The 19,049-nt window shown below is 38.9% G+C and overlaps 1 protein-coding gene across 1 annotated transcript in view; it reads left to right on the forward strand.

Moving 5' to 3' along the window:
- Window positions 1-19,049, forward strand: part of LOC122798379 (DENN domain-containing protein 3-like) — a 1,373,701-nt gene that overhangs the window by 542,489 nt on the left and 812,163 nt on the right. Inside the window, exon 12 of the mRNA XM_044067263.1 lies at window positions 1,633-1,736. Within this exon, the coding sequence (XP_043923198.1) occupies window positions 1,633-1,736 (104 nt within the window). The remainder of the gene's footprint in view (window positions 1-1,632; window positions 1,737-19,049) is intronic.

Consider the following 19,049-nt stretch of genomic DNA (forward strand, 5'->3'; position numbering starts at 1 on the left):
TATTAACAAGTTCACATTTACAAACATTATACATCACATATTACTCTATGCAGTATGATCCCACCAACATTATATAAATAGCTCAATTCCTGCTTTCTCTTAAACATCTTTCCTCCTTCAAAACATTTTCTGCATGTGTTCCCACAAGTTCCATTTTTGTCTGTGACTTACTCGTGCCTGTTTCTAAAGATCCCACTTCCCGTTCTTTTGTCTCTGTTACAGTACTCGTTTCTAAAGATCCCACTTCCCATTCTTTTGTCTCTGTTACAGTACTCGTTTCTAAAGATCCCACTTCCCGTTCTTTTGTCTCTGTTACAGTACTCGTTTCTAAAGATCCCACTTCCCGTTCTTTTGTCTCTGTTACAGTACTCGTTTCTAAAGATCCCACTTCCCGTTCTTTTGTGTCTGTTACAGTACTCGTTTCTAAAGATCCCACTTCCCGTTCTTTTGTCTCTGTTACAGTACTCGTTTCTAAAGATCCCACTTCCCGTTATTTTGTCTCTGTTACAGTACTCGTTTCTAAAGATCCCACTTCCCGTTCTTTTGTCTCTGTTACAGTACTCACTCTAAGTATGGCTGGTTTACACTTTGATTCTCATTTCCATTTTCTAGTAATTGCTTTTTTAGCAGCCTCCAGAATTAAACGTAATAAAACCTTACTGTGTCTAGGCAATTCAGATCCTGTATCCCAGCTCCAAAAATAACTTCCTTAGTTATACTGTTTGAATATTTGTTCCTACCAACAAGATCTGCACCCATGGCGGCCCCACCCAGGCCCTCGCCCTGGGCTTCAGTGCCACTGCGGCAGCCCTCCTACTTGTCACGGTGTAACTCCCCAGGCTCCCACTGCTGGTGATGGCCAGGTATGTGCCTGACGCTCCAGCGCCATCCATTTTCAGAGCTAGTTGTTTCGGCAGGTGAGTTGTTACACACTCCTTAATGGATTCTGACTTCCATGGCCACCGTCCTGCTGTCTGTATCAACCAACACCTTTACTTCATTTTGAACTCGATTTTTGCAGTTTTAGCTCATCTGAATATGTGTTTACAGCTTATTCCATTTTGAGTTGATATACTCATTCAGTGTTTTGTTAATTTTAATAAGCTCTGAGTACATTTGACTTATTTTTTTCTTCTAGATTACTGGAAGTCATGTCTTACATCAAAGCTCAAGCTTGAACTGCATTTTGTTGAACAGCTGCAGAATTTTTTCCAGTCACTGTTTTTTCTTCACCTTTCCTAATTGATTTTCTTTCAGGTTTTCTTAGTTTAATTCTTTGCTGGGATCCAGGCAGTGTGCTTACTAGCCAGTAACTGAATTTACTAAAAGTGACAATAGTTCCTAGCCCTTGTTTTTCATTTTATTTATTTCAGACTGAGAGAGCTGAATTTAAGCTGTTGTGTGGCCATCTTGGAAAGTTCTCAAATCTGTTCACTTTGACTGCCTAGGCCAATAAAATGACTACATTATGCACAACAGTCTGCTTGCCTTAAATTAAATAATTCAAGAAAACTGTAACATAATGTTTCAACATGTATTTGCATTGTGAAATTTCTTCCTACCAAGATAGAACTTGTATGTATATGTTGCAAATATTTATGTTTGTAATATTTTGTTAATGTAATTTCTCAGGTGCTGGAGTCATATATTTTTCACTCTTTTCTGAAAGCACGACTTAGCAAAAGAATGGATGCCTTCTCAAGAATGGAGATGAATACTCAGTCTGAGATGCAAAGGTAAAAACGTGTGATTTTCTGTACACTAAAATGGTTATGCAAGGGTTATGTGACGAGGAATAGAAAGCACAGAATAGTATATTTTTTTTACTTGAGTAAAGAGGTAGAGAAGAAGGCAGAAGTGGAAAGACACAAAGAGGAGCAAATGTAGCACAACAGATAAGAAGTAAAACATTTCAGCCATACCAGCCACAAGAGGAGCATCCAGGTTATACTGGGAGAGTACGTCTTAGAGGAGTAGATCATGTTTCCTGTAATGACTGTTAGAGAATGCATTTGTATTTTTAATGTTCACTTATGTTACTGTAGTTACAAGTCAGACGGACACACAGGATGACTGGGCAAGAATAGTCCTTCTTCTGCTTGTACACAACAAGTACTGATATGTCAAGAGCAGAGAAAAGAAACAGTTCATATACATGTGATCAGAGAATGTTTTCCTAACTGCTTTAGCACATACAATCTGCATAGAAAGGACTGATAAGTTTTAGAAAGCTGGAACAGCATGATTGTACATGACTGGATATGAAAAGATGACCCCCCCCAAAAAAAAAAAAATTAGACGTTTTTGATAAGCATTTACAATACCATTTACTATGATTAGATGAGGCTGTCTTTAGTTAATTATGTATAAAACCTGCATGCATGTCCTGCTTTCAGAGAAAATCTCAATGTAGCTTGATTTGTTTGTATTTAACAAAGCACTAGAATGTTTTTACTTAAAGATGACTTTTATTTTTGCAATGACAAAGCCAGCCACATTTTTTTCACAAATGCCCAATGGTTTCCTATTAGCTGATCAAAGACGTCTTGATAGAACTTTATAGCGCAAAATGGCAAAATATCGAAGCGGCATATAAGCAAATTCTTTCCCTGGGAAAGTAATCGCTTGGTCGCCTTTGGTATTTTGTCTTCTTCGTTACTGTCGTGCGGTCTCGGAGTTGGTATATTTAAGTAGGGGAGTGAGAGTGTGGGGGAGGTGAAGCCCCCCTCATTAGAAATAGTTTGTGGTGTGCTTGTGTTTTGTGTGTGTTTCTCGGAACAGCAGTTTTTTTCCCAGGGAAATAAAATCGCTCTTCTGAGTGTTCGAGATTGTAAGCTTTTGCTTACATGGGGTCGATGAATCAGCATTCGCTTTTCTAAGCATCCGGTGATTCAATATAAACCCATGCCCAACCAGCCATTGTATAAAATGACCAGCCTAGCCAGTTTAAATCAAGACAGCAGAAAAATGACAAGAGTGATGGAACCCAAATCTGGTGACACTTCAAAAAGTCAGACTGCAGATGATAACTCTGTCACTGCCTCTGCATTGTATGACGTCAACATGCTGTGATACAGTTTGCTTCCGCATATTAGTGTTCATAAACTGTTTTGTGCATGGAAAGCACTTCTAAAAAATGTGCACTAAAGCAAGTAATCTTAATGCGATCTGATATGCTACAAACAGAACAATATCAGAAAACGTTAATTGAAGTAATAAAGTCATTTCCACTATCACACTTGTCAGATGGCATGATAAGCTTCTAATACATTCAGTATTGGAGCTGATAAATCCACATTTTGTATTAGCATACAAAAGGTGTCAAGTCTTTCATCATAAGTTTAAATACTGTTCTAGAAACTGCAGTTAAGTATCAACAGAAATAGCAGTTCAAGAGATGAAGTAAAAAAACAAAAGTGCATATTTACAGAACCACATAAAAGGTAACAGCAAGCAAATGTTAATCATGGGCTTACCCTCAATACCAAGAAAGACTGCATAGTTTCTTTTTGTAACTCTGTCCTTACTACCATTTACCATGTAGATAATGTTGCAGTTAAATCTGATGCAGTTGTCAGAGACTTGGGTACTTATGGTGATAATAGTTTCCGTTGCCCGCCATGTCTTGTATGGGTGCGGATGCCTCTGTGTATCTAATTAACAAAAAGTAAAGTTTAACCCAATCTTTGTTCAGAATGAAGATAAACAGAATGTTAGTCTGAGACATGTTCCAAGTGAAAAAAAATACACAACACAGTAGTAGCAGACTTATTTAGTATTTTGTCAGATTTTTCAGTAGCTGTGTCTTTGCAGATAAACTAATGTGGACGTTTTTCATGTTCACCTGGACTGGAAAGGGTACTACAACTTTTTTTAACTCTGTGTGATTTATCAAAAAGAAAAATTTGTCAAAAAGCCTTGGAAGCTGTTGTACTACTCTGATTAAGTCCACTTTATTCTGATGAAACTTGCTTCTAATCTAATAAGAACATAATGGCATGCAGTCAAACTGTGACTATAGTATTGCTCCTAAATGACAGTAAAAGTAAGTAAAATCTAGCAAATTTATGTCAGACTTGCTGTCACTAAGAAAAACATAGGCCATTTTTTCTTATTTTTGCAATTTTTAGTGAAAAGTAAGCTCTTAACAGGTACACTAGGCCAAGCTCTTACATTGTAGTGCTATCAGAAATTACAGAATATTTTTTACATATATACAAACAAATAAACAATAAAAAATGAGGCATTCTGTCATTTTTGTACTGTACAATTTCTTTACTTTTAGGATTTCCCAGTCTAACTTTTAGTTTGTCATGTTTTGTTGATTATTATTAGTGTGACACACAAAGACTTGATTGCCTTGTACAACATGGTAATACTCAAACAGTAACATTTTATTTAAAAAATGTCACGTGTCACAAAAGTTGCAGACAAGATTTGATATGTTCATTAGACAGTTCATAAAATGTGTTAACTGGTTTCACATGGAATTTTAATATTAATAAATTTATGGATGATCTTATAGAATTTTCCTTCTTAGAGAAGGTGGTATATGATATGTGTTGTTAATTCCTTCTTTATTTTTAATGAATAAAAGTATTACTATTTTTAATTAGTACAGTATGATCACAACTAGATCATTTTGCACATAATTTTACAACCATTATATGCAAAATACATGAACATATTTGTGATTTTTTTCATGCAAGAATTATTCTCCTAAAATTACAAGGGACATCAAAGTATTATATTTCTTTAAGACAAGTTTAAATATAAGTATTTTATAATGATTTTTTTCCCAAATTCTTTTGAGGGGGGAAGCTACAAAATCAGTTTTAGTTACTAGCTTAGTGATATGAAGAAAAACTTATTGGGAAATGTTTATCCAAGTACAGAACAAAAAAGGTAAGTTAAAATGGAATTGGAGACATCTGACCACAAATAAGTAAGAAGGCAGTGAGCGTATGCATATTGTTCAGTTTTTAGCCACAAATTAGGCCTAGTTGTATGTACATTTAAGCATGAGGAAGCTTGTAGAGTTGCTTTCTACTAACATTTAGAGACCACGAGATAAAAAGTAAGATTATTTGTCTGAAGAAGTCTTTAACTTGAAGAAAGCACTTACTGGATGTTTTTGTTTTATTAAAGTTTGGAGGCTGTGCTTCTGTAGTTTTTTTGATTAGTTTAAGATTATTTGTAAAGTTAAGTATAATGTATTAGCAAAGTTATGAGTTACACAATAATATTTTTCTGCCTCCTTATCTAAAGAGATAGTCACCCAAATAAATATAGGATACTTTTATTAGTCAGAATTTTATTTTATAGCAGTACTGACAGAGATTTAATTATTCGTTAAAATAGATTTAATGGGTTTTTCACTAAAAATGAGGGTGTCCGTGGTTGCAGTAACCTTGCAGAATTCCCAAAGCAAAACAATTTTATTAAAGTTTTACCAACAAAAAACACAGCAATTTTAAATGCTCAGTATTATCTGTTTAGTTTTGGACATTACCAGATGTCTTCCATAGTGTGCACAGCATTGCATATGATCAAACACAGATTTTACAGAATCAAATCTCATCTGATACTATTTGGGCTTCAACTTAAAAAGTAAAGTGACAAATTTATTGTGATATGCTTATCATAAAAAGTTATATAATTACCTGTAAAAAGTTGTAAAAGTTACTTAATGGTATGTATTACTGGGTTCATATTAGAATGATAAAAACGCATTTTGTCGAATGCGTTTTCGTAGACACATGTAGGGTGAACAGGCAAAACAGCGAAGCGGCTGTTCAGTGAACTCTTTCCCTGGGAAAGAAGTCGCTTGACCGCTTTGTTGCTTTGCCTGTTCTGGAGTGTAGTGTGGTCCCTTGTCCGGTATAGCTCCCGAGCGTAATTGTGCAACAGTTATTGACCTTAGGGTTAGGGTGCGGGTTAAGGTAAGTGCATATGTATGAAAGTGTTTACTTTTTTTTATTTTGCGTTAGATGTATGGTTGAGTTACGTGTGTGTTTTTAGCTGTTTACTTTTGTTTTGTTTTTTTGGGGGGGGTAGGATTAGGGTTAAGGTAAGTGTGTTTGTGTTTGGAACTGCTTATGTAAATGTGCGAGAGTTATTGACAAGTTAGTACAAGTCTGAGCAATAAGATCTGATCTCTGACAAATATGTCTAAACAACAAAATATTTAATTAAAAATGTTAATTTGTGTTACAAAAGGTTCATAGGTAGGTACTAGGCTATCTGCCTGAAGGTATTTATAAGCCTAGCCAGAATGTGTTGGCTTTCGCCACCCCCTTAAATTAGTTCCCTGTGCCTCTGTCCAGCAGGGCCACTGAATTGATCCCCGAGATAAACTTTCTGTTTCCCATCCGCTCGTCAAGATTTCTTTTGAAGAATGTTAGCAAGGTGCTCTGCCTAATGTAGATTGGGATCTTGTTCCAAAGCATGGGAAGTCTCTGGGACAGGAATCTATCCCTCCAGCATGTCCTATTTATTGTTGTGGTGAGGTTGAGATCCCTAGAGTGTGTGGCTCATGGGGATAAGGTTTTCTTTAGGTGGAGCATGTCCATTAATTCCGGGTTGGACATGGTCTTGTATGTCAGGCAGAGATCACCTCTGAGTAGGCGGTATGGAACCGAGTACAGCTGTAATTTCTTCAGTCGAGCTGCATAGGGAATCTGTTTGAGGCCAGTGATCCTCTTGGTGAGGTACTTTTGAGATCTTTCCAGCTGTTGCAGGTGTCTTGTAAGGTACATCCCAAATGGGGCGTTGTACTCTATGATGGGTCTGATGAGTGATGAGTAGAGGGGCACAATGACCGCTTTTGATCTGGATGCGAACCCTTTTGTGATTAGGTGGGCCACGTAGAAGGATTTTCTAACCACTTTGGCAATGTCATGACCAAAGGTGAGATTACTGTTTACTTGAGTCCCCAGATCCCTTAGCACATCTTCCGTATTTAGGGGACTACCACCTATGTAGCAGTTTGTGGGTATTTTGTTTTTTCCAAAGGGGATGACTATGCACTTTTTGGCATTTAGCTTGAGGCCATGATTTTGACACCAGGTATCCGTCTCAGTGAGACCCTTTTGGAGGATGTCTGTGTCAGCCGGAGAGTCAGTTATAGCCCCTAGTTTGCAGTCGTCTGCAAACTTGGTCAGCCATAGTCCTCCTGTGCTTGCCTATACCTCTGGGAAGTATATGCTGAACAGGAGTGGTCCTAGGACTGAGCCCTGGGGAACTCCACTTATAACTGATTTAGAGTTGGACCTAGCTCCCGCAACTCTCACCATGTGCATTCTGTCCATGAGCCAGTTGGCAACCCATCTTGTGATGTAGGGATTTTTGTTCAGGCTGGTGAGCTTGTCTATAACACCAGAATGGGGAATGGTGTCAAAGGCCTTTGCGAGGTCTAGGTAGGCTGTGCGTACCACTTTTCTCTCATCTATAGCCTTTGTAACTGTCTCAAAGAAGTCCACCAGGTTTAGGAGGCATGATCTGCCCTTAACAAAGCCGAACTGGGTAGGGTCCAGTGTTTGGAGGTTCCCAATGTCTCTGTTAAAGAGTTCCATGATGATGCGCTCCATAGCCTTGCAGACCAAGCTAGTCAGGCTTATAGGGTGATAGTTCCCGGGGGTCTGTTGTGGCTCCACCTTTGTGAAGTGGAATAACTGCTGCTGTGCGCCACTCTATGGGTACGTAGCCTGTGGAGAGGCTGAGTTTGAACAGTGTGTTTAGGTGAGGGGTTAGTTCATCTTTGAGCTCGTGTAGGACGCAGCCTGGGACACTGTCCGGTCCCATTGATGCTGTGTTTTTGGCTTTGGAGAGGGCTGTTTTAACCTGAGTGTCTGTGATTTCAGGGACTCTACATTCTTCTGGTATGGTTATGGGCCCTCTTGGGGGTGAGGGGGGGGTGAAGCGCTGAACTTGTCTGCCAGGATATTGGCGATATCGGTTGGTTCAGTGTATTTTATGTCATTCTGCACTAAATATGAGCAGATCTGAGCACTGCCACTTAGATTCTTGACATAGCTAAAGAATGCCTTGTGGTTATCTTTGGAGTACTTGGCAATTTTTCTTTCAAAGCTCGCCTTGGATGATTTTATGAGGGATCGAAGTTTCTTGCTGATACTGATCAGGGATGTCTTCCCTTCTTGGGATTTTACTCTTTTCTGTACTAGTTTCGTCCTCCTATTGTGCAGCTTGTTTATGGCAGGAGTCCACCAGACTGGTTTCCTTTTCTTGGAGGAGTGAGTCTTGGTTTTGCTTGGGATGGCATGATCCATGCATTCTTGTAGGTGCCTGTAGAATGCATTAGTGAAGGATTTTGCAGCTTGGACAGTGTTATCCTTCAGCATGGGGGCTTTAAAACTTTCCACCTCGGTCTTAAGTAACGTGAAGTTTGCTTTTGAAAAGTTTTTCACTGTGTTTTTTTTGTCCGGGGATGGGGGCGGAATGTGGATATCCAAAGTGATTTGTTTATGGTCAGATCTAACCAGCTAGGGGTTAACCTCCGGTGTGGAACAGCGGTCGCCCATGATAAAGATGACCAGGTCCAATATGTTGTCACCTCTGGTGGGTGTGTTGACCAGTTGAACCAGGGTGTTTGAGTTTATAAATTCTTGGAAATGTTGGGCAAGGGAGTTAGTACTTTAGTAGTTCTCCCAGTTAATGTTTGGGTAATTGAAATCACCCAATATTAGGGTGTTTGGTAGGACCTTTATGTTTCCCAGTGTTTCCAGAAATGTGGAATGGGGGTCCTGGGACATGGTGGGTGATCTGTAGCAAGCTACAATTTGAATTGCAGTTTTGCCCATTGTTAGTTGCACGTGGATGATCTCTGAAGCATCGTGCTGTGCCCCTAACCTGGAGGTGTGGATATCCTTGATGATAATGGATACGCCCCCGCCTGTTCATAGGTAGGTACTAGGCTATCGGCCCAAGGGTCTACGTAAGCCTAGCCAGCAAGGTTCCATAGCTTACGCCACCCAAGAAAGTTATTTTCCTCTGTCACTGTCCAGCAGAGACACAGAAGTGATCCCCGGGGTGTATTTCCTATTTAATAGTACTTGACATCTAGCATTTAAAATTACATTTTTGACCTTTGATACTCTGTCTTTAAAAGACTAATTAACAAAATTATTTAAGTCCAATGTGTCTTTTGAATTTTACTTGTTTTATTCAGTATAAAAAAGACACCAGGGCTGAGTAACAGCTATCCTTTGGGTGGATATGTAAGATGTTCTAATCTTTACATGTTTAGAGGCAGAGTTGTTTGTACATTTGTATTTTGATTGTATACTTTTGTAACTGCAGTTAAAAGTCAGACTGACACACGGGATAGCTGAGTAGTAACGGACATTCTTCAGTTTGTACAGAACAAGTGCTGATATGTCAAGGAAAGAAACAGCTCATGTTGATGTGACCAGAGACTGTTTCCCTAACTGTTTTAGTATATACAGTGTATGTAGAAGGTGATGGAACGTTCTGAAAAGCACTGTAAATACATGTACCTTGTTATGAAAAGATGACACCCAAAAAGAAGTTAGAAACTTCTTTCTAATAAGGATTTGCAATACCATTTGGTATGATTAGAGAGGGCTTTCCTCGGTTAACTATGTATAAATGTGCTTGCATATCTTGTTTTGAGAGACAATCACAATGTAGTCTGCTTTTCTTGTATTAAATAAAGCAAGGGAATCTTCTGACTTAATGATATATGTCATTTTTGACAATTTGCAATTACCTCATGGATGCAGTAGGTATATCTACTGAGTTGAGCCACGGGCAAACAGATACCAAAGAGCTTCTGAAGAAATGCTTCAGACAAGAAGCCATGATATTGGCATTCAGTAGTAACATACTTAAGTGAATTAAATAATGCATTCAGTCTGAACAGTGCATTTACAGGGCAGTATTTTTGTTTGCTTATTTGTATTTAATGAATTTTGCACTCTCTCATGCTGACCTCCTACATATCAGCATTCTTAGCATACATTCTATCTGGCAATGGTGAGAGAGAGACAGATTGGGATATTTGTTGCTCCCTATTCGTTCAGCTGATTATTGGCTGCTGTCCACTCTTCTCACTGGGTCTGTTGGACTTGCCTTAGCCTCCCCTGGGTTCAACCAGATCTACATCCATGGTCAGTGAGGTGATTGTGGGTACTGACATAGCATTGTACTCCTGCTGGGGATTTTGCCCTACCTCTATCCCATCTTGCAGCAGCCTTGCTTCTTATGAAAGGTTCATGTACACCTCTGCACATGAGCAACCTCCTGAACAACTGGTATGCCATTTACAGAGCAGAGCTAGCCTGGCTTTTAATGCTGCTACTGCAGAAAGCCTAGGCAGCCTTCCTCCCCAGGATGGATAGACTGATGTTAGCCACTCACTACCACACTTTCATACTCATGTAATCCCTCCAACACTTGTGACAGTAGTGAACCTAGGATGCCTGGGATACAGCAAAGGCTTTATCCTTTCACATCACAAGGCTAGACCAAACTGGAATCTTTTTGAGCTTTTTCTTATCCACCATCCCAAGTGGGTGGGTAGACCTACTGGCACCTGCCATGTCATTCCCTGGTGGAGGCTGCGGAAGAAACATTGGTAGGTGTGCCTAATGAGGGGAGCAGGGTGGAGATATGGCCAAACTGCTATGGAGGCAGGGCAACATACCGCACATCTCCATTGCATGCCCACCCCCCCAAGCACACCATTTGGTCCACAAGGGAGTGGGTAAATAGGCAGGTCATAAGTAACCCCACCAGATGGGAAGTGCAGACATGCCTAGTCCCCAGGTACTTAGCTAACAACACCAGTTGGAGTCCGGGGGCAGCAAGATAACTAGTAGACGCGGCCAGGTACAGAGCTGCTGTGCCAGTATCATGATGGACAGATAAGGAACAAAAAAACCCAAAAAACTGTAAGGTAGAAAGTGTACATGTGTTTCACATGTGCCCACACTGCTTCTTTACATAGTTTGGCTTTCTACTACAAACACTATGGCCTCCACTAGGAGGCTAAAAGGTAGCAAAGAAATCTACTGCCATCCCCTCAAAAGGGAAGGGCTACCTTCCTATTTCTTAGTCCTCAATCTACTCCCCTACAGTGCTTCTAGTTTAACCCACTGGTTGCCAATATCACAGGTGCTGACTTTAATTTGCATCATCAGATTGGCAAATACAGAATGATTAACCCGGTATGCTGCCAAATTTGTTTTGTGAAAGGTATACTGATAAAAGCTTTGAGGAATGGATGTCCCTGTGAGGACTATAGAGAGATGGTATAGAGAAAGGGTCAGTTAGTTGTTACAGTCTGGAGCTGAATAGTAATCAGGAATTACTACATTTATAAGTCTTTTTTTTGGATTTGATGTAGGAGATGGGGAAGAAAGGATAAAAAAATGGAAGGTTGCAGTGAAGGCAGATTAATGTGTAGCAGAGGGTGGGATGGAGTGTATAAACAATGTTTATCAATATATATTGGGATCTGAAATATCGGTTATGCTGAATGAAGTGGCCATGCCGATTATGATTCTGGTAAGAGAAGTAATGTCTGTAAATATTTTGTTTTAGCAGTTAACAAGGAAATAGAAAACAAAAATAAGTGCACAAGACCCAGTGTTGCAAGTCACAGAACATTTAAGAACAGACTGCTTCATGCTATGGCTGAATTTTTTAGGGCATGTCCATTTTTCTGGATTATATTTAAGGACTTATAGAGAAACAATGTTATACTACACCCCTGGGCAGATTGAACACAGTGCACATATCTAGTACAATCTCATCTCTGTTAGGTTGATTGTATATATACTGTTCCTATTCTTAACTGCTATGTTTTTGACAACAATTTTCTGCTAACAACTTGACAAACACGGCTGACCACTGTTAACTCTTAATGCTACTGTTAAGCAGTGTTAAACCTTGTTAACTATTTTTACTTTGAACTTTGAATTTTCTGATATCTGCTCAAACTCTCTGAACTATTGTTAATTCTAAACTATTGTTAGCATTGTCAAACTTTTTTAACTATCATTATTAAAATATTCCGTAACATGTGGAGCTTTTCTCCCCAGGACTCCGCTGAAAAAGGACACCTAGTGTCCAGTCGGACAATCCTGGTAAACAAATGTCAAATAACTAAAAAAAATAAGTAAATATTTAAACTGGGCAGGTCTTCCAAAGCTTAGGGTTTATGGGGAAGCTTGTTCCATAACTGCAGTACAATTTGCATAGCAAATAACCTATCTCTAGTTATCCTAAGAGTGAACTTTGAGTTATCATTATGCAGTGTTATTGTATATGCAAATAATTTTGATGCCATCATGCTCTAACTACTAAATGTTTGAAGATTTAAAAGCTTCTTTTGATTGAACTTGTAATTAAAATTGTGTCTCTATTAAGTCTTTTTTAAATTAAAATAAATAGAATAGAATAAATGAAATGAAAACTAAACAACGGAATAAAGTAAAAAGGAGGTTAAGGTGGTTTTGTTAAATGCCAGAAGACTGAACAGCAATATGCTTTTTTCTTCTTGGAAAAGTTCATTTCATTACCATTAATGAAACCTAATTTCAACATACAAAATGCACATTACAGATTCTAAGATGTACCTTCTTTTGTTTTTTGTAGATTGCATGGGATAGGTGGTGCTGACTTGATCATTGTAAAAGATCTAAAAGCTAGAAGCCAAGAAAACAACTCAAGGCTATAAGTTGTTCATGCAGTAATTAATATCTGTGGTGTTGGGAAGTGTATAATATGACCATGCATATCTGTCCCCTACAGAGTATGAGAAGTGCTGGCTAAATTCCAATGTATAAAAATAGAGAAAATGCAGGTCATATGGGTGATTTTTGTTTATTTGTTTATTTATTTAGTTATCTTTGCTTTTCAGGAAAGTCTGACTGGACAGAGCTCATTTTCAGTGGAGGCCCAGGGAGAAAAGCTCCACCACAGTTGTGCCTTTAGGGTCTATATTACGTCACCGAAATACAATTCCAGGGAAAGCCTATACATTGACACCTAATCAGCGAAGCAGTTCGCTGAATTTAATAAGGGCAAGGAAATACTTGCCCATGCCACAATGTACCAATATCTCCAGGGAATCTAGACCACCTAAGTGGGGGGCTTTGCCTCCCCACCCCCAATGTGGGGACTTTGCCCCCCCCCAACTATATATACCAACTCCAAGATCACACTACAGTGGAGAAAAGGGCAAAGTTCTGTTGCTGGCCAACTACGTCTTTGCCTTAATTAAATTCAGTGAATTGCTTCGCTGATTAGGTGTCGATGTATAGGTGTTCGCAAAAATTGCATTTTGTTGTTGTAATATAGACCCATGTTTTTACTAGAGGTCTCAACCTGGTGATAAACATGAGCATGACCAAGATTGGGTAAGGTATTGTTTGAGATGGAATTTATAGCTTAGGAGTTTAATCATTTTTAGTTGTGAATGTATTGTGCTCCAGAGTTTAGAGATGTAACATGAGTATAGTGAGACCCCAATTAATTACTTGCTTTAGTAGTGCTTAGTAGAAATTTATCACCAGAATGTAGGTCCCATGTGGTGGTATAGGACATTCATTGACTGAGTAATCTATTCAATATTAAATACACATACACACACACACACATATATATATATATATATATATATATATATATACAAATATTAATTAATTGTTTTATTCAAAATGGATTGGAACAAACAGTACCAAATCCAGCTAGGGGTGACAATATCATACATATCATGCTGATAAACCTAGAATCTTCTTCTCCCTGCATATGCATGTTACCATCATCTTTAAACAAAGAGTATAGCCAAAGTCTGTCATAAGTAAACCATCCTTTCTGTCCTCTGCCAGTGGACTGAGAATTAATAAATGGCATTCTTAGGAACATGTACTAGAATATTTTTGTCTTACTGACGCAAATAAACCTGCTAAAAACACTATCAAAACATCTTCATTAATGAAAGCCTACTGGTAAGACATATTGTAAATACATAGATAAATTCAACAAAACTCTTTGGCAGTTTTGCAAAAAACACCAAATGGAGAATCTGGTGAACACTTCTGATAACCCAGACTTTCCTTAGTTAAGTACTTCTGTCTGCAGAAGTCTTCATCAGAACTAAAGTCGCATTAATAAAGAAATAATAATGTGATCCTGTGACTATGAAATAAGAATCGTATGGTACAAGTATGTTTACATGTTCTCTTTACTATGAAACAGCAATCATATGGTATAAAGCATATTTACACAATCCTTTGTGAAACATCAATCATATGGTGCAAAGCATGTTTCAGATAAAATAGAAACACTGAAGTGTTCATGACAGAAGCAGAAATAACCAATAAAAAAATCTAACCTATTAGTTAAATGGACATGATTTCAAAACACTATTTAGCTCTGTGGGATTTCCTGCATTTAAATTAATGTGATATGTGAGTTCTTCAACCTACAGTTTATTGCTGATACCTATCACTGAAAAGCCCTCCTGCAGAATGTATACAACAAAAAACAAAAATCTGTTAAATGGAGTGTCTGTATAGTAAATCATTTTGTTTTTGTAATGATGCCAAACAAATGCTTCACAATTCTCTCACTTAACTTCATTTTGTTTTTACCAGTGTGAAACCTATCACATGCTGTGTACTAAGCACAATAACAATACGTAGTTAGGTGTTACAAGTGAAGCTGCCATTATCTCATATACCAGTGCCTGAGTGGCCAAAAGTGAGCATAGACTGAAATGTAGCAATGCCATCTGCATTATCCAAATGGGTATGTATGTGCCAACCTCTTTTTGTGCTGCTTGTAAGTTTTCTACTTTTATCCAACATACCCATTTTCCTGTAGTGTTTTTAGTTTGTCACCCTTTTCATTAATGAAGCTAGTTTACCACCACATGTTTTTAAAATATCTGAGTAACCATATAAAACACTGCAGTTATTGGAGTATTTCTAATACTTTTATCAGTGCTCTTTGTTGCTGGGAGAGCATGTACATGGATTGGTTTCTAAATACCAGTCACAGCCTGCTGTATGTTGCCAGTGCTAGAAGAACATCCAAAATAGGTTTATATTTGTCTTCGGTGCCCATCTTGACTTTTTGTAGTATGGTATTAATAAAATTAATTGTAAAACTTCTTCCCATAAGTAAAAGTCTTTTGGCTTTTCCCTGTTAGGGGTCGCCACAGCGGAACTCCCGACCACTAATGATTGGCAGTAGATTTTTACAGTGCTGAGTTGCCAGACCAATGCCCAGCCTTCAAAGAAGGCACGCCCATTCACGCACGAACCTACCTGCATGTCCTTAACATCACTCGACCATGGGGAGGACATGCAGACTCCACACAGAAGGCGTTCCAGCCGAGAATCGAAAGAGAGAATCTCTTGCTGTGAGGCGACAACGCTAACCGCTGCACCACAGCGGCCTTCAGAAAGACCATGTCTAAAGAGTCTAGACAACCTAATTGCCATTTTTAATAACATTTTTCTTTATATGATGGTCCTGTGCACTACTGGTGTGCATGTAGTTATTAACAAAAGTTGCTTTTATAAAATTATTAGAGGAGGTTCCTGACCAGGAAAATCCAGGGTCTCAAACATCTGCCCTATACTGATAGGCTAAAATCCCTGTCTCTGTACTCAGTCTCGTGCAGACAGCTCAGAGGTGACCTGTGTCTGGCATACAAGGCCATCTCAGACTCAGCCTTGATGGAGTTGCTGCATATCCGAAAGTCAATCTCCACTCATGTAATCCACACACAAGGCCTCAACCTGGTCTGTGACATTAATAAAACTTGTCGGCAGGATAGATTTCTGTCCAAAAAACTCCCCCATCCCTCTCCATGTCAAGCATAGTATCTCTCTAGCCCTCTTTAAGAGGAACCTGGATGACTGGATGGGAAACAGAAAATACACCCCTGGGATCCCACCTGTGTCCCTGCTGGACAGGGAGAACAGGTGCTGACTTTGTGGGAACATGGCCAAAATTCTTGGCTAAGCTTATAAGGGCCTTCGGGCCAATAGCCTAGTATCATCCTATGACCCTCCAAACATTTTTTCATACTGAAGTCAAGGAAACTATTAATATCCAAAACAATTATATTGATATTTCTGTAAGCACACTTGAAATTCAGAAAACTAAGACAGTTTATTGGCTGTTTGACAGAATCTGTGCCATTAAGATCAACAACAGTTTGCTGTTAACAAGGAACTCATTATATACTTCTACTGCACAAAAGCTGCTATCAATTGACTGTGGCTAATCAACTATGTTGATGACTGCATACTGAGGGTGGTTAACAAATCCCATTCTAGTACTCTAAGGGCTAGAATAAATTTATTTATTTGACATTTGTTGACTGGGTTGGTCCGACTGAGCAAAAGCCCTTTTTCAGTAGAGGCCGGGGTGTAAAGCTCCACAAGTAAAACAGACAGATAGTATAATAAATCCAAATTATATAAACAAAAGGAAGTAGGTTGTATAATAAACGCAAAAGTGTGCACATGTATAGTATAAGAAATCCAAAGTGTAAACAATTGTACATCAGAAGTTATATACAAGTATAAACCACGGCACTACGAGTGGTAGAGTAGCAAAAACAAAATAAATGCATGCATGTAGCAAAGATATGTACAGGAGTAAATGGGTCTATATTATCTCATCGAAGACGCATTTCAGGGAATGAGTCTTCATCGACCCCTAAAGAATGAACCACCAGTTACACGAATGGTTGATTCAGTGATTTTTTTTCCTAAGGAAAAAACTTGTTTACCCATCAGCGTGAATTTGTCTCTCTCCCCACCGTAGTGCAATCTCTGAGTTGGAATGTTTAGTTAGGGGGGTATAGGGGAAAAAATTAGGGGGGTGTAGGGGGCATGGCGGGTGAAGCCCCCCACTTTTATGTGTTTGTAGTGATGTTTTGTTTCTGGCCTGATCAGTGATTTTTTTACCCTAGGAAAAACATCGCTGAAACATCTGTTCGCGTAACTGATGGTTCATTCTTTAGGGGTTAATGAAGGTGCATTAGATGTAATGCGTCTTCGGTAAGATAATATAGACTCGAGTAAATACATTTATACATCAGAAATTATATACTAGCATATGCCATGACACTTAGAGTGGTGCATATACAATTACATAAGTCTAACAGTACCCAAAGTTGTAGCTAGAGTTCAGATAGAAGGAGAAATCTTACAGTAGTAGGATTGGAGGAATATACAGTTAGAAGAGAAGAGACCAGAGAGTGGGAGATGTAGTTCTTGTTAGTTAAGAAGAAGAAGGTAGTTGAATTTCAAGGTGAGAGTGGGCATGAGAGGAAGAGAGGGGAGAGGTGAGAAGATGGACTGAGGGAGCCAGGAGCATGTCTGGGTGATTAATATTCTTGCTGTGAAGTGGGAGTTTGTTCCAAGCTTGTGCAGGAGAGTAGATGTACAAGTTTTGCCCAATCTTGCTTTTAGGTTTGTAGATAATGAGGAGGTTTTGTTTAGAACTTCCTGATCATGGGCTTAGCCTCAACACCAAGAAAGACTGCATAGTTTCTTGTGATAACTCTGTCATTACTACCATGTACCGTATAAATAATGTTGCATTGAAATCTCATGCACTTATTAGAGATTTGGGCACTTATGGTGATAACAGAGTTACCTGTGCTCACCATGTTTTGTATGGATGTGCATCTAATTAAGACAAAATAAAATTTAGTGGAATGGGCAGTAGCCTCAGATAGAAGCTTTGCTAAGAAGCTATACCATTTATGTTTATCAGTGACATTCATAAATAATACAAAAATGGTTATGGAATAATCCTTAAATGTAGAGGAGTTTAGAGCTGTAAAGCAGATTTTTCAGGGAGAATACCACAGCAAATGGTCAGATTTGACTAGAGAGAGGCTAACAAGCATGGTGATATAACAGAGGCAAACATATGTGTTGATGGGACCCAAAAGATCACTGCTGGTGACAGAGAGACAGTTTTCATAAATGTACTGGCATTTACAAAGTTTGAAAATTTGTGGACATATTGGTTAGTATACATCTGCCATTTTATCTGTGCATAATTGAAGGCACCCATAAAAACGGTATTGAGTTTGATGATGAACTGATTAACTTTTCTAACTGGTTAAGATATTCTGCATGCTCTGTCCAAAGAGGGACAGATGAGTTTCTATAACTGGCTATGTTTTCCAGGTGTGTAGCATGTGGAACCTGGTAAGGGACAATGAGGTTACAAACAAATACAAATGCTTCCCTGCAGTTGCCAATGGATTTGAATGTATGTTAGGCATTTACTCAGGAACAGAATGAGTTTTTTGTATTACATAGATGTTGAGATCCTCCAGGGTAAGGAAGGCCTCATGTGTTGAGATTTTGTTGTTTAGGTTTCTGACATTAAGGAGTGCTACTTTCATACTGTCTGGATTGGAATTTGCTATGTTGGGATGTGCATCAGGTAAACTCTGCCTACAAAGGCGCTATAGGGTGGGGGAGTAAAAGTTTTAGCCAGATCTAGTATTTGAAACCATGGTGTGACAGGTGCAGGCCATCACTGACAAAGTGGAGGGGGTCATGGGGTGTTTTTTGACTATTTCATCCCACACAGGCATATGCTGGATCCCCCTAGAATGACAGCAATTAACTAACCAATTATCAAAGCCAATTATGTTATCTTGAATTTGGAAATTGTTCTTATTGAAATTAGAATGCAGCTCAATACAAGGACCTTGTCTTCATCAAAGATTTGAGCAGAGAGCTCAACAAATTCTCTCTGTGCATTTCCACCAGGGTAGCATGCTAAAGAGTGTTCTCCACACATGGACAACTTCTTCTTTCGGCTTTTCCCGGTTAGGGGTTGCCACAGCGGATAACCTGTCCGCTTATGATTGGCAGTGGAATTTTACAGTGTCGAATTACCAGCCTGGCACCCAACCTTCCACAGAAGGCACACACACGCACACACTCATGCCTAGGGCCAATTTTAGAGTGTCCACCTACAGCATGTCTTTGGGATGTGGGAGGAAATCGGAGCAC

The sequence above is a fragment of the Protopterus annectens genome, chromosome 3.part1, assembly GCF_019279795.1.
Source record: "Protopterus annectens isolate FY-2018-M chromosome 3.part1, PAN1.0, whole genome shotgun sequence".
NCBI classification, from domain to species: Eukaryota; Metazoa; Chordata; order Ceratodontiformes; family Protopteridae; genus Protopterus; species Protopterus annectens.